This window comes from Mustelus asterias, chromosome 14 (assembly GCF_964213995.1).
Source record: "Mustelus asterias chromosome 14, sMusAst1.hap1.1, whole genome shotgun sequence".
NCBI lineage: Eukaryota > Metazoa > Chordata > Chondrichthyes > Carcharhiniformes > Triakidae > Mustelus > Mustelus asterias.
In genome coordinates, this window is record NC_135814.1 from 65,975,643 (window position 1) to 65,999,636 (window position 23,994).

Here is a 23,994-nt window from a genome sequence, read left to right on the forward strand (position 1 = left end):
CACCCTACTGCCACTCTACCCCATCACCCGCTTTTCTGCCACCCTACTCTCTCTTCCGCTTACCTCATACAATTACATTCACTCCGTCGCTCCTTAAGGTGACTTTTGGACCTTTAAACACTCTAGTTACCTGAATGCAGCAGCTTGTGTCATAAAAAGGGTGCATGGCTTCTATGATTGTTCTCTCTGCAGGATTGCAGAGAGCGGATTGAGAGGCTTGCTGTTGTTGTGAGTTTGGAAAGACCCTCCATTGGAAGACAGTCCTGAAAACCAGAGGAATAAAACGAGGTAACATTTTGCTCGATCTGGGGCAAACATAGGGCCTAATGTTTCAGAAAAAATGTTCAGCCCTCCTGTTGATTTGCTTGATCCACTGGGTTTTAAAAAATATTTGACCATCTTTTCGAATGAGTCCAGACTTCTCAATGTTACTATCACATAGCTAATTTTGTATAAATTTATAACCATCAACGAACAAATAAAAATATTATAGTATGTTATTTCCAAAAGATTAATTGACACAGTTAGAAAACGTGAAGGGCATTCATTTATTTTTAGTTCAGTGTGATTTGGGCGTTTCAGAGGTTTCGGGAAGTCTGACCCTAATATTCATTATTCAGTAGCAGGTCATTTCCTGACTACCATATCCAGGATTGTTTACAATTGAGGGAACTCGCGTTGGAGAATAAAGTACATTGAAGCTGTCAGTGCCTTGACTAGGATTGTCCTGTGCTGCAACAACTGCTGCCGGCCTCCTCTCCACCTGACACATGCTTATAACGGTAGAGCCCAATTTTCCAGAATTTCTATGTCAACCCTAATCTACTTGTGTCTGTCCCACTCTTCACTGCTTTGCAAGGAAGGTGGTGGTAGGACTCAGAAGTGACTTCTCAGACAGTTCTGGTCTTTTAAGGCCCTTTGCTGGCTTCTTCTGGTACTCAGCCTCATCAGCAATGCATTAATGTAACATTCACCTCTTTGCACTGCTGGGTTAGCTCTTGGGCAACAGATACATTGAAAATGAGTCCAAACCTGAAAAATGAACTGGGGTTAGGGCAAGTTCAGATGGGTGGGTGAAGACCGGTCTCATGGCGACAAAGGGAATAATTCTGGCCCTTGTCCGAAAGGATATCCAGTCTGGTCAGATGCCTGAAATCACTGCAGAGAATTTGATTCTGGCCGACATTTCTGTTCATTCTCTCACTGATGCAGAACCTTGTCCTGGCCACGGTATAGGAAGAAAAAATATTTCTGTCAGCCTGGCAACGTTTTCTTCTGTTTTTCAAAATGGACTATTTTTATGTTTGTATGTTCTATGCGCCTGCAACAGTCAGCCTGCTACCCTCTGAAGGAATATGCGATTGGACTTTTGTGGTGAACCATTGTTGGTTACCACCAGGAGTGCTAAGCCATGGTCTGGCCAGTACTATGAGTCTGTAGATATGTTACTGTTGGGGTTAGGGTTGGGCTGTTCTACCTGTTAATATAGTCCTTATGGTACACCCCAGTTGGCTCCGCCTCCTGGGAGAGGTATAAAGGTCACTGCTCTGCCTGGTGACCCTTTAGTCTGGGATTGTATATTGTATATAGTAGCTCTGTTATTGTTGGCAATAAAAGCCTTTATTTCCCGGATACATCCTGCCTCCCATGTGATTTATCGCGCATCAACTTTTAATTCTGAACTCTGAACTCATGTGAAACCACAACTCTTATTTTTATTATGGTCTTGCCCTGTACCCGCTTCTTTCCCTTATCCTTCATTTATTGTATGGGGCTGAAATGCACGGAGATGGCAAAATCCCTTTCCTACATTTTGAGCGTGTGTAAACTAAACCAACCTTTTATTTTACCTTTTTGAGTTTGCTGTGGGATTATTGTGGGGGATTGGATCACACCAAACTGAAGGATTGAAAAAATAAAGCCACTACTTACAAAGGGGGAAATCAGAAATCAAAAGCACCTTTTTGTTCATGGATAGGTAGTGAGAGGAGAAATCAGGGCGGTTTAAATTAATCCCCTTCCTGTCTATAACACTTGCAGAATGTCTCAACAGGAGTTGTGCACCAAAAGTTTGAAGATTTCCAGGGCTTGTGTCATATTCTAGCTGTAGATAAGACAGGATGGTGAAAGACCCACAAATTAGTCTTGGATCTCACTGGATTAGGGCCCTTGCTTCTAACTTCCTCTGCACCATCTGCTACCCCAAATCTAAAACAAGCTTGTGGGGCAGGAGGGGACCCACAGACTGGGAGTTTCCATGGGCCAGCGTGATCTAAAGGTGACCTACACACTGTGATAAATGAGGAATTCTGGCCTAAATGAGGATTGCTGAAGACAAAGGCACTGTAGAATTTTCCTACTTTACATGTTTGTTATAGTGATTTGCCTCAGGGCAGGCCCTCTGTTAATTTCTCCATGCCTCGCAGTCTTGCACTTTCCCCTTCAGTTGCTCATAAAAAGTTTCTCGTTTTTCACTTTGAAGAACAATCAGCAACATAACCAGGAAAAAGAGTACATGACGTGGTTTCCTGTTGCTTTCCTCATGTGTGCTTAAAGAAAACACAGGTACTCTTTCCTAATGATCCTCTGCTTATAAATAGCCATGTTCCCTTACTGTTTTCACTCTTCTGTCAACACCACTGAAATTTGACAGATTCTGCCATTGGTCATGGCTCGTGACCCTGAGTGGGGAGCCCTTACCTGTGCCTAGGGTGACTGGAAAAAAGGGTATGGATAACAGTATCCACCCACTATGACAACTCACTGTGGTCTCAAATGACCCTGTACCTTTATATGATCCTAGTGGAAAGCCAAGGTTAGACAGGACAAAGTGTTGGATGAGTGAGGATTGGTGTTTATCAGGACCTATTCCAGTGGGGCCTCCACCCAGTCCCCTTGCTATGATGGATCTATTGAGCTGTGAACCCACTCTGGGGATGTTTCAAAGAGGAGACCTCCTCCTGTGACCCCAAACTATCACATTTTATTTGGGCCGTTCTCGGCACCCTCACTGGGATTGACCCAAAACGTCAGCTTCCTTCCTCTAACAACTTTAAAACATATAAAAAGAAACAAGGGATTATTGAGAAACATTGGTAAGTGACAAGTTTTTACTAAGCAGCTGACAGTTCACATTTCATTTTTAACTAAAATGGAAAATAGGAACTAAGAAGTTGCAAGTACAGAGAAAAAAAAAGTTTTAAAAAAAATTTTCATATATGTAACAACTTGCATGTATTCCGGATGCTCCCAAATCACTTTACAGCCACCGAATTGCTTTTGACATGTCACCAGTTCCATTGCCAACTGCATTGTTTTATGGTCTTGGTAGAAACCAACAACTGTTTTTTAGAAACTTTAAACCCCAGGTACTTACTGTAAGAATGAAAGCACAAGGTTCATGGTTTAAAATAAAATAATTCTACGATACAAAAATCAAAACACAAATTCTAAAAGACTGCAATCTATCTTGGTCAGTTATGATAAATATATTAGAAGTCCAATAAACCCAGATACTTACCACCGAAATTGACCTTCTTCACTGCACTTTCCTTACACACCCACTTGATTTGTATCCCAAGACTCAAGTCAGCAAATTGCTGAAATTGGAAGATTAATTGCTTGATCTTAGTGAATGGTGTCAATAATTCTTATATGGATTGATGTTTCTTTGGGCTTAACTCTAATTCCAGCAAGGTTTTCCCATTAAATCTCCTCCAAATATTGCAAGGTTTCAAACTTCCTACTCAACATAGGCCTCCAGAGCACCTTAAGCATAGCCACCTTGGGTCAGAGCTGTCCTGATTTTAATATCCTTAGAACCTGGAGCTTTGTGTCAAAAGCTTTATTTTTCTCTCTCTCAGCTTAGCTATACTAGGAATTCTATTTACTGTTAGTAGAGTTGTTCATTTGAAACTTGGTAAAGTCGGGCGTGAGGCGAGTAGCGTGATCTGTGATCGCCTCCGCGTCCGTTTCCCTAAAATGGCCACCATCGCCATTGCGCCCGAAACAGGTGTGACATCAATTTAAATGCATTTGCATGCATTTAAATTGACTTAATGGGCTGGACATCCAAACTTACCGGCATTGCCCCCCACTTTACCGCCGTGTTCGCCCGTCCAGATTCGGCGCGAATCAAACATGGTCCACAAAGATCCAATTCGGGTGCTCCAGTTTCTGAGGAGGTAAGTTCAGAGCTTCCGGTGGCTCTCTGACTCAAATCAGTGGTGTGGGGGAGGTGGGAGGGAGGCGGGTCAGATCACTCTCTGGGGGGGTGGGGGGAGGGAGGTGGGTCAGATGGCTCACTGGGGAGGGACGGGGGGGGAGGGCAGGGGGCGTCCGCTGCCACTCTGCGTGCAATTGGTGAGGGGGGTGCTGCCACTCTGCGTGCGATCGGTGGTGGGGAAGGGGGGCAGGGGGCCACGATCGGTCTGGGTAGTGAGGGGGGGTGGGGGATAAGGAGGACAGTTATGTTGTGGCAGTGGGGCAATGTCTGTGGGGGCTCGGGGGGGAGGCATTATCCGGCCGGGAGTGATGTGGCAGGGGAGCGTTTTTCTATTTGTTTTTACTGTGCTGCGCAGTTGAAGGCTCCAATCGGAGCAGCAGTGTTTCGGGCCTGATAAGCCCCGTCCACAGGCTTCTGCAGCGTGATTAAAATTGCAGCTTTTTTTCAGGCAGAGTGAGTATGGGGGCGCTGAAGAACAGGGTTTACAAGTTGGATCTGGAACACTCCCAGATTCAGCATTTAGAATCAAAATGGTAAAATCGGGCCCTTTAACTCTTTTTGCCAGCACCCAGAAGTTTAACTAAATTCTGTTGAAAGAGACGTGGGGCATGATTTTCCCACCTTGCCATGCTGGTTGAGTCACATAGTGGGGTGGGAAATTTCAGCAGGAGGCCAAAAATCTGATTTGTGCCATGCATCCAGCAGGTCACGATTTTCCTGGGCCATTTTTATTTTGACATAATCAGCCTCATGCCAGGGAACAACGCGAGGCTGATTTTAATATACATTAGCTCATTTCCATCTGTTTAGTGAGCTCCATTGAGGACCCCCGGGAGATTAGGGGCAGCGCTGCCAGCCTGGCACCCTGGCAGTGCCCACCAGCACCAAACAGTGCCAAGGAGTGGGGCCTCAAAGGGGGTGGGACCTCACAGGGTTGGGCCCAGGTGGGGCAGAGCCAGATGGGGGGAGGTGGGGGGGCTAGTAGTGGGGCCAGTGATTGGAGGTTGGGGCCGCCAATCAGGAGGCCAGCGAATGGGGGGGGGCAGTGGGTTCAGGGGCGGCGATCGGGAGGCTGTCAATTGGGGAGGGGGAGGTCAGGCCAGCGATTAGAGGGTGGGTGACCAGTGAGGGGGTGATCTGGAGGGTGGAGATGTCCGTGTGGGGGAGGGGTCGGGGGGAGGTGTGGGATGTCAACTGATCTCCTGGCAAACTGGGAGTTCAGGCGCATGTATGCTGACCCCCTGAGCACTCTGCTGCCGGCCTCTCTGGCGGGTTTAGGATCTGCCCCCCTCCCCCACCACTAATAGCATGAATCTCCTGATGGCCTCTGTATTGCACAGAGTGCTGTAAATTATGAGACTCCTGTTTTCCCACCTGTTGGACACTCTGAATTTTTTTGGGAAAATCGCCCCTGTTTTCTTCATTCCAGCTTCTAGTAAACTCTCAAACGGAAATTTGGGCAAAGAAATGGCAGATGGAGTTCAATCCTGATAAATGCGAAGTGATGCATTTTGGTAGAACTAATGTAGGGAGGAGCTATACGATAAATGGCAGAACCATAAAGGGTGTAGATACGCAGAGGGACCTGGGTGTGCAAGTCCACAGATCCTTGAAGGTGACTTCACAGGTGGAGAAGGTGGTGAAAAAGGCAAATGGCATGCTTGCCTTTATAGGACGGGGCATAGAGTATAAAAGTTGGGGTCTGATGTTGCAGATGTATAGAACGTTGGTTCGGCCGCATTTGGAATACTGCGTCCAGTTCTGGTCGCCACACTACCAGAAGGACGTGGAGGCTTTGGAGAGAGTACAGAGGAGGTTTACCAGGATGTTGCCTGGTATGGAGGGGCTTAGTTATGAGGAGAGATTGGGTAAACTGGGGTTGTTCTCCCTGGAAAGACGGAGGATGAGGGGAGACTTAATAGAGGTGTATAAAATTATGAAAGGCATAGATAGGGTGAACGGTGGGAAGCTTTTCCCCAGGTCGGTGGTGACGTTCACGAGGGGTCATAGGTTCAAGGTGAAGGGGGGGCGGTTTAACACAGATATCAGAAAGACATATTTTACACAGAGGGTGGTGGGGGCCTGGAATGCGCTGCCGGGCAAGGTGGTGGAGGCGGACACACTGGGAATGTTTAAGACTTATCTAGATAGCCACATGAACGGAGTGGGAATGGAGGGATACAAAAGAATGGTCTAGTTTGGACCAGGGAGCGGCACGGGCTTGGAGGGCTGAAGGGCCTGTTCCTGCGCTGTATTGTTCTTTGTTCTTTGTTCTTGAAGTGCTGGAACTGAAAACCAACTCTATTTACTCCTATAATTATCTTGTTGACCCCTTTTTTCTATTGTTCATCTCACAGGCAACCTGGTCAAATGATCATTTACTAAAAGCCAGTGCATATTTATCAGAAATCAGATCCTAGAGAAAACTAGTTCTTAAAAAGATTATCTTCCCATAAATAGCATAGATTTATTCCCCCCAAAAGCACATGGGCCATGATAACAGAGAATTCCCACACAAAACAATAAAATATACAACCAACTAATCTGTTCTGGTGATGTTGGTTAAGGGAAAAATATTTCCCTAGATATAAAAAGTAAAATGCTTAATTACTGGCGTCCACTCCCCACAGTGCACATATATTGTTATGAGCGCAAAGGTTCACAAGATGGTTATGTTTTTCTATCTATTTTAATTCATGGAAAAATGGAACGGTGGAGAGGGACATGTTCTGCCCGGTGTTGAGACCTGGTTGCCATGTGGACTGGGGGGGGTCCACGTTGAATTCTATTAAAATCTATGTGCCAACATTCACACTTGAGCACAGAGACAGAGGCAGCTGGCCTGGTTTTTCACAGACTTACAAACATTGGTGGCCAATTTCAGAGACCTTGGAGACAAAGAGAGAGTGAGTCACTGCTCGGTGAAAATGCAGCAAAACTATTGCAGTGACTGCAGAATGCTGGTGAGAACAGATTTCCTGTTTGAAGCGATGAACTTTGTAGAGATTTGTAAAGACCAAAAAATAATTAGATGGTGCCTTCCAGCTGGAAGTCAATTTGGGTAGAGAAAGTAGGATTGAGAGAAGCACTCTGGGAGATTCGCTCCAGTGCAATAGAAAACAGAGCCTGTTCACTGAGTGGGATTCTGGATTTTGAAAACAAGGCAGCAATTCTGTAGAGTATGGTGTAATGTGGCATGGCGTTATCAATGTTAAACAAACAATGAGGAATACCATTTCTGTCGTTTAGAGTATGAACTGCCTACTAAGTAATGTTTAGCTGTAATTGATTTTGGTTTGTTTGCTACAGTAAAAGTCTAAAAATTGAAATTTTTATCATACAATTCATTTACGTTACTGGAAAATCAAATATATTTTAAAACTTATCAATGTCCACGGGGATCATGTCAATAGACGTTTCAGAATAGACAAAAACACATCTTACATTAATGGGCCAGTTCTTGCTGGCACAATGCTTCTTACCTTCAGCTAGACTTTTTTCTTCACCTTTCTGCTTTAAGATTTATCTGCTGAACTTGCTGCTATGTGAGATGCTGATGACATCTGGAATGTGATTTTCCCAGCCCGCTGTGCTGCTTGAGAAGGAAGGGGGAAGGTTGGCAATCAGGAGGCCGGCAATGATGGGGGGGGGGGGGGGGGGGGGGGGCATGGGAGGCACAATCTCCCAGCATACTGGGAGATTGGCATATCTTCACTGGCTCCCTCAGCAGTCTGATACCAGCCTCCTCTCAGGTGGGATTACCCTTCCCCACTGGCGTAAATCCCTGATGGCCTCTGTGGTGCACAGAGTGCTTGAAATTCAATCAACTAAGCTTGTCTAAAAAACAGGCAGGAATAACTCCCGTATTCCTGTCATTAGGGTACTTAATTTTTTTTCAGGAAAATTGTGCCCCTGGTCTTTAGTGAGCAACACTTTGGGCGGGACTTTACAGCCTCGCTTGACCTGAGACTGGAAAATCCTGCCCGAAGTCAACAGACATTTCCATTGTCTGCCCCTCGCCTGCTCCGATTCCGTGGTGAGTAGGGCGGTAGAATTCCAGCATTTATATCTAATAGCATTTAAGGATTGCGAAGGAAACAGAAAAGCAGAAAAGGAGGGTGAATTAGAGTTGAACAAGGTTTAGAAAAAGCAATAAAGAGAGCAAAACAAAGTGAGAGAGAAAGCATGTCAGAAAGGAAAGTAAGAAAAAAATTCAAATTAAAACAGTGAAATTTTTCCATTTAAGCTGTTCCTTTCTGGATTGGAGAGGTTGCCTTTTGCATTATAATTGGGTTAAAAGGCATTTTGACTATTCAATTCCAACATTAACTCCCTGTGACTAAATAAATGGGCAATTAATGCGCAAATTCAGCAAACTGCTATAGCTAAAGGGGAATCTAAGGGGAAAGGGCTAATTGTATGAAGCAATTGGTGGACTGGCATGGATCTAACAGCAAGGAGCAGATTTGCAGGGTCCTTAGGGGACTGGCTGGGAGCCAGGAGGATGGGCAAATGTCAAGGGAAGGTGTCGGGGAGAGAGCTGCCTTACCCACTGCTGGCTTTTGCTTGTGGTCCCAGTGGCTGGACTTCATCATCTTCAGGTTTAAAATTCAGTCCCAAGTTACAAAAGTTCACAGCTCACCTCTTCCTGGTCAATTTGCATGTCAATGTAACATAACTAACATCATTTTGCACCTCATTACTTTACCAGCAAGATCAGGCCCAGGGCTTTTAGTTTTCAGTTCTGCAGAAGGGTTTTAATTTGAATTTTGACATGTTTATTTCTCTACAAAAGCCAGAATGCTGGTGAAAATGGATGCCCTGATTGAAGAGATGAAACTTGCAGAGATTTAAAAGAATGGAAAGTTACCAGATAGTGCCTTGATACTGGAAGGCCATTCGGGTACGCTCAGGAGGATTGAGTGAAGGAGCTAAAAGATTTGCCCCAGTGTAACAGAAAGGAGAGCCTGTTGAAATACAGAAAGGGATTTGGGACTTCAAAAACAAGACAGCTGAAAGTGAAACATGTAAACATGACATAGAATCCCTAAAGTTCAGAAAGAGGCCATTTGGTCCCTCGAGTCTGCAATAATCCTACCCAGGCCCTATCCCTGTAACCCCACATATTTACCCTGCTAATCTCCCTGACACTAAGGGACAATTTACCACAGCCAACATCTTTGAACTGTGGGAGGAAACAGGAGTACCTGAAGGAAACCCATGCAGACATGGGGAGAGCATGCAAACTCCACACAGTTACCCAAAGCGGGAATTGAACCTGGGTCCATTCCGCTATGAGGCAGCAGTGCTAACCACTATGCCACCATGCCAACATGGCATTATTGATGTCAGAAAACCCAATGAAAAGTACCTGCTCTGCAGTTTAGAGTATTAGCTGCCTACTAAAGAATGCTTAGTTGATGTTGATCTATGTTTGTTTGTTAATGAGTACATATGCTACATATTACCAATTTTTAAAAAAATTCAGATTTTTCAGATTTGTAGTTTGTTTTGACTTTTCGATATAGTTGTGTAGCACTTGCACATTAGCTTCCGCAGAGCAGTTAAGATAATGGTAGTGGTTGATAATCTAAATTTATGAGACACACCCCTTCTTATCTATGAAGACCATAAAGATAAGAAACAAACAGTGAAGGGCTTGAATTCAAGGCATCATTTTATTTGTGGGTTGAGGCTGATGACGGTTGAACGACATTTCAAGGAAAGGAATCGTGAAAAGGTTTGAAAATATAATGCAAGGAAATAGCTGTATGAAAGTAGCAAATCGGTGAATGTGGAGGATAGAAAAACAGATAAAAGGAACTGGGCTAGATTCTCCTTCTGCTGGTTGAACAGCGGAGCAGAATGATTGCCTGTGCCCACTGTATCCTTTATGTCGATGCCTTTTGCTTGCATTTGGGAATGTGGAGTAAAAGTCTTTATCAATGGTTCCAATGCATATTTGGAATTATAAGATCAGTTTTTGAAAGTTTTACTTGTCAATGCACTAGAGGCATGTTATTGATTATCTAAAAACGGGGTAAAAAAACGGGCTTTATGATTTAAAAGCAAAATACTGCAGATGCTGGAGTCTGAAACAAAAACAGAAAATGTTGGAAAATCTAAGGGAATGGGCGAGGATCTGGCAGATGGAGTACAATGTTGGTAAATGTGAGGTCATCCATTTTGGTAGGAATAACAGCAAAATGGACTATTATTTAAATGGTAAAAAATTGCAGCCTGCTACTGTGCAGAGGGACCTGGGTGGCCTTGTGCAGAAATCTCAAGGAGTTGGTTTGCAGGTGCAGCAGGTAATTAAGAAGGCAAATGGAATTTTGTCCTTCATTGCTAGAGGGATGGAGTTTAAAAACAGCAAGATTATGTTGCAGCTGTACAAGGTGCTGGTGAGGCCACACCTGGAGTACTGTGTACAGTTCTGGTCTCCTTACTTGAGAAAGGACATACTGGCACTGGAGAGGGTGCAGAGGAGATTCACTAGGTTGATTCCGGAGTTGAGAGGGTTGGCTTATGAGGAGAGACTGAGTAGACTGGGGCTATACTCATTGGAATTCAGAAGAATGAGGGGAGATATTTTTTGAAACATATAAGATTATGAAGGGAATAGATAAGATAGAAGCAGGGAAGTTGTTTCCACTGGCGGGTGAAACTAGAACTAGGGGGCATAGCCTCAAAATAAGGGGAAGCAGATTTAGGACTGAGTTGAGGAGGAACTTCTGCACACAAAGAATTGTGAATCTGTGGAATTCCCTGCCCAGTGAAGCAGTTGAGGCTACCTCATTGAATGTTTTTAAGGCAAGGATAGATACTTTTTTGAACAGTAAAGGAATTAAAGGTTATGGTGAGCGGGCGGGTAAGTGGAGCTGAGTCCACAAAAAGATCAGCCATGATCGTATTGAATGGCGGAGCAGGCTCGAGGGGCCAGATGGCCTACTCCTGCTCCTAGTTTTTATGTTCTTATGTTCTTTATGTAAATCTTAGTGGGCCTGACAGCAACTGTGGAGAGAAAATAGAGCCAACGTTTTGAGTCTGGACGACCCTTTGTCTGGGCTTTATGATTTTCTAATTTAACCTGAAATTCTTCACATTCACGTTAAAATCGTTTCTTCATACACGTGGTCTAGTAATTTTATCCTATTAAATTTATATGTTTATTTATTGAAAGTTGATTGTTTTTAACCTCATTTTATGTATTATTTTAATGTTAATTAGCTTCTTAATTGACGATAAATGACTACACAGTATAAATGGTATTAGCACTTAACTTCTTGCGCTTTGTGATTAATATGGCATTGCTTTTTCTCTTTTTTTTCTCCTATTTGCTTAACTTCTCTTGTGATTTTCTAACATGGCCCTTTTAAATCAGCTCGGGATATTCATCTGTGTTATGGCTTTCCTATTCCGCTGAAAGTCAGCGATCACTGGCAGGCTGTGGGGACTTAGAGCCTCCACAATTGACCCTGCCCCAGCTTTACTCAAAAGCCGCCCTTTCTCACTGGGTTGCCGGATGGTTCAAACGCAAAGATGTTAAATTGTGGGTGGGATTCTCTGGCCGTTCATGCCAATGGTATTATCTGGTCCTGGTGCAGTGAACAGAGATTTGGTTAAGTGCCAAATTCTCCATCCTTACTGGCAGTGGTGACAGGGTGTGAGCAGCTGGATAATTCCTGCCATTTTTTTTCTTTAAAGACTAGGACTTCTGGGCTGTAGTATTTCCCTCAAGTTGTTTTCCTGCCTTTTCTCTGTGGCTTTTATGTGTGAATCCAGGAAGTGAATGTTGCCAGGTTATTTACGTGAGGGTGGAAATGGGGATTAAAGCAGGGTCAACAAACCTTTATTCAATGTACACATTTTCACTTTGCAGCAGGGATAATTGATCAGAAACAATAACTTTGGCTTATATTGTAACTGGGGAAGTTTGGGAAAGTGCCCACACTGCTGCACGGATGAGGTCAGCTCACTGTTCAGTTGAATGGACCATTGACCTAACTACATTTAAATTGACCAAGGATTTAACTGAGGAGATAAATGTTCCTATTCAGCGGCACAAAGCAGTACAAAGGCTGAATATTAATAGACCCTTAAATGCTTTATGGTTAAGAATAAAGGTCGTCACATGATGTGTACAAAGGTTTATGGCAGAGTAAAGATTAAACCATATGGACCTTGTTTCAGAACATTACCATATTAGTTAAAACAATAACCTCTTTTTTTAATTAAAGCTGCAGCTAATTCTACAGCGCTAAGAGATTCAAGTACCAAAGATGGATTCAGGTATCTTTCTTTTAGTTGTGATATTATTAAAACAAAAGTTACATTAAATATAGGCTATTCAGTTAATAGACTTGATCTCTGAAACATATTTACAGATTTATATTTGATTGTTCCTTTATTGGATATTATACCAGAGGTGGATGCAATTGCTATTCTTGATCTTTTCTTAATCTTGAGACTATATGAACAATATTAGTCTGAAACATCAATGTTCAAATATATGCTTCATAATTTGTTGTACAGCATGTGTTTATGTAGATAGCTGGTAGAATTACCAGAAAGATTAATTCTACATGTGCTGTCATTAATCAAATTTGGCTTTGATTTATACATTTATTCAGTCTCTCTCATTGGCATGTCACTCAGAATCCAACATCTTCCTTGACCAGGGGACTTGACCCACAGAATTCTTCATGTTTGATATTTGTGATTGGCCGGGAGAAGCTGTGGGTTGAAACTGTGTCTAAAACTGACCAGTTTTCCCTCTCTTTACAAGATGATATCCCACTTTTATGCCTTCAAGCAGTTGACTGGCTGAAGACATTTTAGCCTCACCCTCCAGTGTTCACATAATGAGCTATACTGAAGCAGCCTGCCTTGGTGAAGAAGGGGATATGGGGTCACTCAGCTCAGGATCAAAGAGGATGGCACAATTGTGAACAATCTGGTTCAGACAGTGGCCAGGGAAAGGGATGGTGTCAATGGCTAGAGAACAGAGTTTATGGCAGGGAACAAAGGTAATGGCAGCTGGCTTATCTTTTGTCTTACTAGTCAATTGCACTGGCTCATTCCCTGCTCAAGATAACAACACAGTTTCACAAAATATAGTCAGTTATGGATGACATAATCCACTGCTTACAAACTATTCAGGATATTTTACTAACTGATTGGAAGGTTTAGAGCCCCTCGATAGCATCACAAATGAGAAACAATGGCCTGACTATTCAGAATGGCAAACGCTTGGCTCCTGTTATCCTGAGAGTTTGGTGGGGAACGCATCCCTGCCAACTCCATCAGGTGCACTGCCATTTCACGCTCAATTGAGCTTTGATTGGCAACAGGCGGGATCTCCTTCTGCCCTTGGATGGAAGTCCCGGATTGGAGAGCTGTCGGCCTATCTGATTGGTCAACAGCTCTCCAGTCCCTCCAGGTACTGCAGTGCTGTGCCTGAGCCTAAGTCCTGGGATGATACTTCAGGTACATATTCGTGGTCGCAGGGGCAGGATGGAAAGAGGTGCCATCAGGGAGTGGGGGGAGAGGGGGTTCAGGAGGGGTGGGATGATCTCAATGTCAGGATAGGCTCGGGCAGGGGTGAGAGGGCCAGGACCAGAGCTCCCAGCTCCCTGAGGACAGGGTGCTCCAAATTTGAAAGGGCCTTCAGATTGAGGCGCACACACCACCCCACCCCCTTCCCACCTGAGTTTGAGATTGCTAACTTCTTCTGACCCAGCCAGCGCCCACCAGCCTAAAATTGAGGCTGGGCGGGAAAAGGGACCTTAAGTGCCTTAAGTAATAGGTGTCCGAAGTCCTGTCCGCCCTATCTTGAAATTGTGCCTGGGTGTCCTAGAGGACATAGTATAAATTGCATGGACTAATTCTCTTTGGGATCCCGCCAGCCCCCACCCATACAATTTTATGCTCACCCTCACCCATGTAAATTTCTGGCCAATGATTCACATTCTCTAGCTCAATCATTTTGCTTAACCCGGAATCTGCGTTTTAGTGCTGGTATGTGACATGAGTTGCAGCAATACATATTCATGTCATACTTTGGGTGTGAAACTACTTTATCCAAGTAAAATAAATATTTATGAGTGTGAAACAATGTGGTCAATTTGTCTGTAACACTGGCTAATTGATTTTCTCCTAACTGCTCATTCAGGTGCTAGAGGACATAGTATAGTGTCTAATATCAATGTTGATGGAGGCTCTACTGTTTTCAGTCCCAACATTCAAGGATGCGGCTCCGCAAAGGTCACCATGCCCATAACTTCCAACTCAGCACCTCGCGGAGGGTCAGCCAGGAATCAGCCTTTGGGTAACTATATATTATTTTGATATTCAAATGTAATGAGATATTCACCACAATAAATGACTCAGCTTTTGTCAATAATGAGATCAAATATTTCAATGAGAACATATATAAAGTACAAAACAAGAAAAAAGCTATAGTCCACATTTGTCTGGTTTGGAAATGAATCCATCAACACCAACTCAAATTTTTAACCAGTTCTCCTTTAAATTTCTCCACACTACCTGTCTCTGAATGTTCTGAGCTGAACATTCACCACCCCAAAGTAAACTAACTCAAAAGTGGGTTGTGTGCCTTACCTGGAATTACAGAATTCTACAGGCGCACAGGAAACAATTCTGTTCACTGTGTCTGTGCCAACCTTTGAAAAGACTAGCCAATTCTCTCTATAGCCCAGTAATTTTTTTAATTTCTTAAGTATTTACTGAATTCATTTTTGAAAGTTATTATTAAATCTGCTTCCATCACTCATTCAGGCAGTGAGCACTCCAGTGGTTGACCCAAACACATTTTGTGCATCAACATGATTCTCATTATATGCATACTGCCCACATTTGTGGTTGTTGCACATTGTACTCAAGAGCCATGTCACCAAATGATAGCTGTTATCACCCAGTAGCCACCATCTGGTTCATCATCATGGTTTAAATGCAGATTGTACCTTGGACTGCTGATGAAAGTATTGTGACTGTTGCTAGTACAGTAGGCATGATGCAATGACACACCAGCTGGACATTGCGAGAGTTGAATTGGTTTTGGTTGTTGTAAATCTCAGAACTGACATGTGGCGCTGGCAATGGGATGTGCAATGCACTGTCAATGGCACCCTTCACCAGGGGCAAGTCGGCAATGAAACTGCATTCTCACTCCACCATTTTTCTCTTTGGAAAAAAAGAATGAAATGTATTTATATTTGTTGGAATACAGAACCTCAATGACCTGATGCAGTAAACGGGGGGATGGTGCAATGTCAAAGAATCCCCACAGTGCAGGAGGAGGTCATTGGTCCATCAAGTCTCCACCGAACACAATCCCATCAGGCCCTATCCCCATAACCCTACTTATTTACTCTACGTATTTACCCCTGACACTAAGGGGCAATTTAGCATGGCCAATCAACTTAACCCGCACATCTTTGGACTGTGGGAGGAAACCGGAGCACCCGGAAGAAACCCACACAGACATGGGAGAATGTGCAAACTCCACACAGACAGTGACCCAAGCCTGGAATCGAGCCCAGGTCCCTGGCACTGTGAGACAGCAGTGCTAACCACTATGCCACCATGCCTCCTTTCTCTTTCTTCAACCTGGAGAAGCCAGGCGCATAAACATTCACCTTCACAGCCACTGGCAATGCCATCCTCACCTGGCAGCGAAAGACCAGGTGCATCAAGCCTGCCCCACAACTCAGGATGCCTGGGAAAAAAAATTAGAAATGTCTTTTCTGACTCTCTCAGGCAATTAAAACGAGTCCATGAGATCACGTTGATCATGTGTACACTAACTGTTAAACTACTTACCTTTGATATAATGTGATCTTACTCTAGCCAAGAAGTGATCCTGCTCCACCTTTAAGGTGTGCAGATCGTCAGTATACTCCACACAAACCAGTAACATGTTCCAGAGGCTCACTCCTCTCTGGACAAGGACAAACTGCCTAACATATGGCCTGTTCTTACTTTTATGTAGTTTAGTTGTGGGATCCCTGGTCCTCCCTAATAAAAAGAAAGTTTATTTATTAGTCATAAGTAGGCTTACATTCACACTACAATGAAGTTATTGTGAAAATCTCCTCGTTGCCACACTCCGATGCCTATTCGGGTACATTGAGAGAGAATTTAGCATGGCCAATGCGCCTAACCTGCATGTCTTTCGGACTGTGGGAGGAAACCTACACAGATACGGGGAGAATGTGCAAACTCCACACAGACAGTGACCCAAGCCGGGAATCGAACCCGGGTCCCTGGTGCTGTCAGGCAGCAGTGCCAACCACTGTGCCACTTGCTGCCCCTCAAATGGGTTGAGCAGAAATAATCCATCACCACGTACTCAATCCAACCTTTTATTCTTTTATGTATCTTTCAAGTCTTCTCTGAGATATGCTGCTCTTATGCAAATGAACCCAGCTCTTTAAGCCCATCGGTGGAACCATTCTTGCCGCTCTCCTCTGATACCTTTCCAAAACACTGTATCACTTTTCATGCACTAAATGTGGGTGCAATGTAAATTGAAATCCTCTTCTATTGGCTTACTTAACTTCTCTATGACATTGATGTCCTAGTCTAACATAGGTGAAACGCATGGAGTTTCCCTTTGTCCCAAAACATGCCACAATTGTTTAATTAATTCCAAATCCACCCTCCGTAAACCACAGCATTGACATTCTAGAGTTATTCAGGTGTCATGTGTAAACAGTGGGATAATACGGCACAGGGCTTTGGGGAAGAACCTGCTTTGCTTTCTTTCAAACCACATTCACAATTTCAGAGCAAGGAAGGTGGAGGATTCCTCTGTCCATCCTCCTCATCGTAATGTTCTTTTTGTTGCAATGCTGGGTTCCCACAGAAATCCCACCTGTTTTGCTCAGTACATAATACCAAACTCTATATTTAAAGAGAATTGCCTTAAGAGAGATTGATTGCTGTTTGCACAGTGGCAGGCCAGTGAGGAGTTTGAGCAATATTTGCTTTGCTGCTCTTAGGTTAGACCAAAATAAGCCATAAGGTGGGTCCAAAGGGACAGACAATCCAAGAGTATTGTTAATAAGGTAGACTTTTCCTCTATACACAAATGATCTCATTCCTGAGATTAGAATGGTGGGTCGGATTTTTCAGCCCTTCCTGCCAGTGGGATCTTTGTGTCCTGGCGAAGGTGACTCCTCACGGTGGGTTCCTCCGCGATGAGATGGTTGAGCCATGCAAAATGCCGTGAATTTGGCAGGATCAAAAGATCCCACTGGTGGCTAATGGTGAGCCTCCCTCGCCTCTAGAAAGAACACTGCGGGGAGGCTGGAGAATCCCATCCAGCAATGGGCTATTATATTTCATACTTTTTCTCATTGTTAGAAGTTTAAAGTTAAAGTTTATTTATTAGCGTCACAAGTAGGCTCACATTAACACTGCAATGAAGTTACTGTGAATATCCCCTAGTCGCCACACTCCTGTGCCTGTTCGGGTACACTGAGGGAGAATTTAGCACGGCCAATGCACCTAATCAGGACGTCTTTTGGACTGTGGGAGGAAACCGGAGCACCTGAAGGAAACCCACGCAGACCTCAGAGAGAATGTGCTGACTCCGCATAGACAGCGACCCAAGCCAGGAATCGAACTCTGGCGTTGTGAGACAGCAGTACTACTGTGCATCGTGAAAGGCCGAAGAAAGGCTGTGAAAGTTGGAGATTTGAATGGTGTTGAGACAGCACAAAACCGATGGGTGCAAGTCCTTCCTTGCTCTACTTCAGAGTGGAGTTTCTATTTCTAAATCAGAATTGATACACCTAATCTGCTTCTCCCAAACTTGTCCTCTGCATGAAAACCAAGATCAAAAATAGGTTTATGGTTAATATAAATTAATGTTCTGGAAAGGCCTGAAATGAAAAGAGGTTGTCCATTGTCTGAATGCAGTGTTTGAATTGATTGCTGAAAATATGAAACATTTTGTAGGGGAGGAATTCAACCACTACGATGTGGCAGGGGCAGGGCGAGGAAATGTGATTTTGTCCACTGTCAAATGTCCACTGACTTTGGCAGGACTGGAAAATTCCACTGGCGGGAGGGATCGTAAAATTCTGCCTGATGTTTGAAATTCCCTGAGGAATAACAATTCTTTAATAATATTTTGTTTGCAGCTCCAAGGAGGAAAATAAATGCTAAAGTTCTGATTGACAAAGTGACAGGTATTTAATTTTTCCAATATATGTTTTTATGCATAAGATCACAAGATAATTGTCAATGAGGAACGTCATTCAGTCCATTTCAATTTGTCCATTCACAAAGACCCTAAAGGCTCCCTTTACAGCAACTTGCCTTTTCTGAAATGTTTCCAGGATTGTTGTCACTATTACTTCATCTGCCAGTTTATTCCAGGTATTGATCAGTCTATGTGAATAGCCGTCTTAAAGGTACCTTTAACTAGTTTAAACTTATGTTTCTTTGTTCTACAGTTCCAATTTAATGTAAAGTTAAGTATTCAATTTACCTTTTCCTTCCTTCAATTATTGTGTACGTCTCAATTGGGCCATTTCTAGAATGCCTTCTGCACAGACTGAAAAGTTCAAGTCGCTTACTTCTTTTCTCATGACAAGGGGCAGGATTTTGCAGCTGCACTTGCCCCTAAACTGGAAAATCCCACCCGAGGTCAATGGACCTTTCCATGGTCTGACCCTCGCCTGCTATAATTCCTGTGGTGGGCGGAATGGGAAAATTTGCCTCTCAGACTTCTGACTGGAAGGATCCACCTCAGGATTCCTCTTTGCACTGCCTCCAGTATCTGATGGTTTCCCTCAGTCATGGCGACCTTAACTCAGCACTCTACTCAAGGTGTGGTCTGATCAGAATACTATATGTATTGATCATTACTTCTTTGAACTTGCATTCTTAGTTTAGGCTCTGTCATTTCTGCATTGCATTGGTTAGACTTGTTTCGTGTTCAGTCCACTGAAACTCCAAAGTTTCCTTCAAGTCTGTCATTCGCAATTTCAACATTGCTCATGGAATATTTGTCATTAAGTTTTCCTTCAAAATGTTACAATACTCATCTTCATTTAAAGTTATTTGTTATTATTTGACCTATTTATGCACTTTGTCCATTGTACATTCTGTAATTTCTGTACACATTTGCCTGAATCCACTTCTCTTAGTTTGATATCATCCACAATTCTGACAACTTTGCAATCAGTTTCTCAATCCAGGTCATATATATAAAATAGAAACAGCAGTGACACTAACACCTCGGACAGCTCACTAAAGCCCCCACTTCTCCCTGATAATAAGTGCTCCTTTATTTCTGATATAAGTCTTTAGAAATTGCTAGAAGTACTCTGCAGGCCTGGTAGCATCAGTGGAGAGAGAAAGCATTAATGGGCAGAAACTATAGTCTACCTCTGAGTCATGGGTGAGGTGAAGCTTGACAGCTGTGTGACACTTATATACAGTTGTAAAAAAAAACATTTAATTAGTTGCTGGCAGGTCACTCGATTCGGATGGAGAACGTGATTTTGGTGAGTTGGCCTTTTAATTGGCATTCATGAGATTCTAATAAGTGCAAATGGTATTCCTGACATTGCTCATCAGAAAACACAACCTGCCTTTTGTCTGTCTTGAAAGTCAAAAGAACAACATTCTGAACTATTTTGAGCTGGAACTTTGTTTTTACATACACACTAAATGAAGTGAGAAGATGGTGGCATAATGGTAATGTCACTAGACCAGTAATCCAGAAGCTCTGCCTAATGATCTAGGGACAAGGGTTCAAAATTCCACCACAGAGAAGCTGGTGTAATTTAAATTCAATTAATAATCTGGAATTGAAAAGTTAGTCTCAGTAATGGTAATCATGAAACCATTGTTGATTGTTGTGGAAACCTATCTGGTTCACTGATGTCCTTTAAAGATGAAAATCTGTCACCCTTACCTGGTCTGGCCTACAAGTGAATCCAGGCCCATAGACTCTTAGCCGCCTTCTGAAATGGTCTAGCAAACCATTTGGGTCAACAGCAATTAGAGATGGGCAACAAGTGCTGGCCTTGCCAGCAATATCTACATCCCATGAAAGAATAGAATAGGGTGGCAAAGTGGAGTTGAGGTAGATGATTAGCCATGGCTTTTTTGAATGGTGGAGTGTGTAAAGGAAATATCTGGCCCAATCCTGCTCCTATTTCTTATGTTCTTATAAAATGTTCCAAGTACTGCACTGGCCAGTCTTTAACTGCAGTTACTTTGGGTTCTCTAACTGAATTGGAACAAGACTTGACAATTTAACCAATATTCAGTGAAATTGTGGCTGATCTCTGAACTAACCTGCCTTTGCTCCATATCCCTTAACACCTTTGGTTAAAATAAATTGGAGCCGTCTGGTCTGGAGACAAATAAATAAATTGGAGTGTCTTGTCTGGAGACAGTACACATCTTTTTAGCCTGTCTTGATGCTCTCTCCACTCCCATTGTTTTGTTTCTTAAAGACTTGATTAGTTGTAAGTATTCGCATTCCAACCATTATTCATGTAAATTGAGTCTGTGTCTTTATAAACTCTGTTTGTGAACGGAATTCCCACTCACCTGAAGAAGGGGCTTAGGGCTTCGGAAGCTTGTGTGGCTTTTGCTACCAAATAAACCTGTTGGACTTTAACCTGGTGTTGTTAAACTTCTTACTAAAATAAATTGATCAGTCTTAGATTTGAAAGGTAACAATTAACCCAACATCAATTGCTGTTTGTGGAAGAGAGTTCCAAAATTAAACCATCCTTCCTGTATGGAACTGTTCATTCTAGAAAGTTCTGAATCTAAATTTCAGACAATGTCCCCTTGTTCTAGATTCACCAACCAGCAGAAATAATGGCCAGAATTCTCCACTGCCAGCAAGAATAGAGAATGTGGCACTCAGCCAAATCTCCATTCACTGCAACAGGACCGAAAAATCCCAGCTGCAGGCGAGGTCTGAGAATCTGGCCCAATGTTCCTCTACCTTATCTCCCAGTTCCCTCTAATATCTTGAAAACACCCCTTCAAAAAATTCAATCAGGTTCAGAAGGCATATCTGCTCTTTATAAATCTATGCTAGCTCACTGATCAACTTTATCAATCACTTTAAATCTACGCCCCCGGTCACTGACCTCTCTGCTAAAGTAAATAGTCTTTTCCCATTTACACTCTCCAGGTTCCTCACAATTTTGTACATCTCCATCAAATCTCCCCTCAGCTTCATCTGTTCCAAGGAGAACAACCCCAGCCTGTCCAATCTTTCCTCACAGCTGTAATTTTTCAGTCCTGGAAAATTTTCATCAATCTCCTCTGTAGACTCTCCAGTGTAATTACATCCTTACTAAATTGAGATGACCAGAACTACACAGTTTTTAAGTTTATTAACTTAAAAAAAATGTTTATTTATTAGCATCACAAGTAGGCTTACATTAACACTGCAATGAAGGTAATGTTAAATTCCCCTAGTTGCCACACTCCAGTGCCTATTCGGGTACACTGAGGGAGAATTTAGCTAATGCACCTAACCAGCATGTCTTTCGGACTGTGAAAGGAAACCGGAGCACCTGGAGAAAACCCCGCAGACATGAGGAGTACATGCACTCTGCACAGACAGTGACCCAAGCTGGGAATCGAACCCAGGTTCCTGGCAGTGTAAGGCAGTAGTGCTAACCACTGTGTCACCCACAATACTCAAGTTGTGATTTATACAGTTCCAACATAACCTCCCTGCTCCCATATTCTATACCTCACCAAATAAAGAAAATAATTCCATATATGTCTTCTTTTCCTTATCTGACCTAAACTTCAGGGATCTGTGGACATTCATTCCAAAGTCTCTCACTTCCTCTATACCTCTCAGCATTCTCCCATTGTCTAAACTTTTGCCTTGCTTGACCTCCCAGAATGCATCATTGAATCATTGAATTCCTACTGTGCAGAAGGAGCCATTTGGCCCATCGCGCCTGCACCGACTCTCTGACAGAGTATCTTACTCAGGCTCTCTCCCCGACCCTATCCCTGTAACCCCACACATTTACCATGGCTAATCCATCTAACATACACTGTGACACTAAGGGGCAATTTAGAATGGGAAATCCATATAACCCTCACATTTTTGGACTGGTGGAGGAAACCGGAGCACCCAGAGAAAACCCACTTAGATACGCGGAGAACGTGCAAACTCCACACAGTCACCCAAGGCTGGAATCAAACCCAGATCCCTGGAGCTATGAGGCAGCAGTGCTAACTACTGTGCCACCGTGCCACCCTTACATTTTCACCTTACACTTCTGTGGGTTGAATTCTATTTACCACGTTCTGCCCATCTGACCAGTCCATTGATATCTACCAGCAGGCTACAGCAATCTCCTTCTCACTATTGACCACGTGGCCAATTTTTGTGTCAGCTGCAAACTTTGTGAACATGTCCCTTAGATTTGTGTCCAAATCATTAATATGTACCACAAACAGCAAGGAACCTAATGCTAAACCTTGTGGAGCCCCACTGGAAACAGCCTCCCAGTGGCAAAAAGCACTCGTCAACAATTACTTGTCGTCAATAATTACCCGTCTCACATTTCATGATATTGTAATCACACTTTGTCAAATTAAATTTTAGGCTGAGTTTCTTTTGAATTCTGTCTCTGAAAGTCTCGTGTTTAGATATGCAGTTAATTCCTATGTTCTTTTGTCTCCATCTTCTGCAACAACAGACAAGAAAGCCTTTGTTCAACAAAACTGGGCAAATCTTGTTCAGAAAGTAAAAAATGTTGACGAGCTTGCAGATCATATGATGGGACACAGCCTCACAGCTGAAATGTATTCTGAAATCATGAACGGCAAAACACCTGAAGAGAAGATGAGAAAACTCCTACAGTACACGACGGTGACTGGAAGTAGCTGTGATCATCTCTTTGTGAAATTGTGTGAGTTGCAATATTGCATCATGGAAGATCTCATTCAATAAAACCAGAACTTCCCCACTAGAAACTTTTGTTTGTCTCAACTTCCACAACTTCAGGATATCCCATTGACTTTCCAACTAATGAAGCGGGTGGATATGGGGGTAGGGCCTGGGTGGGATTGTGGTCGGTGCAGACTCGATGGGCCCAATGGCCTCTTTCTGCACTGTAGGGTTTCTATGATTTCTGAAGTACATTTGAATTCTAGCCACTGTTGTAATATTGGAAATGCAGCACCCAATTTGCTCAGGGCAAGGTCTCACAAACAACAATGAAATAGTGACCAGTATGGGTCAAATAATTACTGGGAGGCATTGAGAAGAAAATTGGGAACATGCAGGTTCAAGCAATATTAACAGGGGAGGCGGTGGCCTGGTGGTATTATTGCTAGACTATTAGTCTAGAAACTCAGCTAATGTTCTGGGGACCAGGGTTCGAATCCCACCATGGCAGATGGTGGAATTTGAATTAAATATTTTAAAAATCTGGAATTAAGAATCTACTGATGATCATCAAACCATTGTCGATTGTCGAAAAAACCCACCTGTTTCACTAATATCCTTCACTAATATCACTAATCTGCCGTCCTTACCTGGTCTGGCCTACATGTGACTCCAGAGCCACAGCAATGTGGTTGACTCTCAACTGCCCTCTGGAATGGGCCAGCAAGCCATTCAGTTCAAGGGCAACTAGGGATGGGCAGTAAATGCTGGCCAGCCAGTGACACCATGTCCCATAAATGAATAAAAAAATATAAAGGCAAAATACTGCCACTGCTGGAATCAG

At 43.2% G+C, this 23,994-nt stretch overlaps 1 protein-coding gene across 2 annotated transcripts; it reads left to right on the forward strand.

Moving 5' to 3' along the window:
• Positions 1 to 56: 56 nt before the first annotated feature.
• Positions 57 to 23,994, forward strand: LOC144504062 (apoptosis-associated speck-like protein containing a CARD). 2 transcript variants are annotated; one of them, XM_078229225.1, is made up of 5 exons: positions 57 to 288; positions 12,466 to 12,517; positions 14,400 to 14,555; positions 18,397 to 18,444; positions 22,960 to 23,994. In XM_078229225.1, the coding sequence occupies exons 2-5, from the start codon at positions 12,508 to 12,510 to the stop codon at positions 23,211 to 23,213; spliced, it is 468 nt and encodes a 155-aa protein (XP_078085351.1). In that variant the 5' UTR covers positions 57 to 288; positions 12,466 to 12,507; the 3' UTR covers positions 23,214 to 23,994. The 2 variants fall into 2 exon arrangements, with proteins under 2 accessions (XP_078085351.1, XP_078085353.1); XM_078229227.1 differs by lacking the exon at positions 57 to 288 and adding an exon at positions 9,887 to 9,965 and having other exon boundaries at positions 22,960 to 23,233.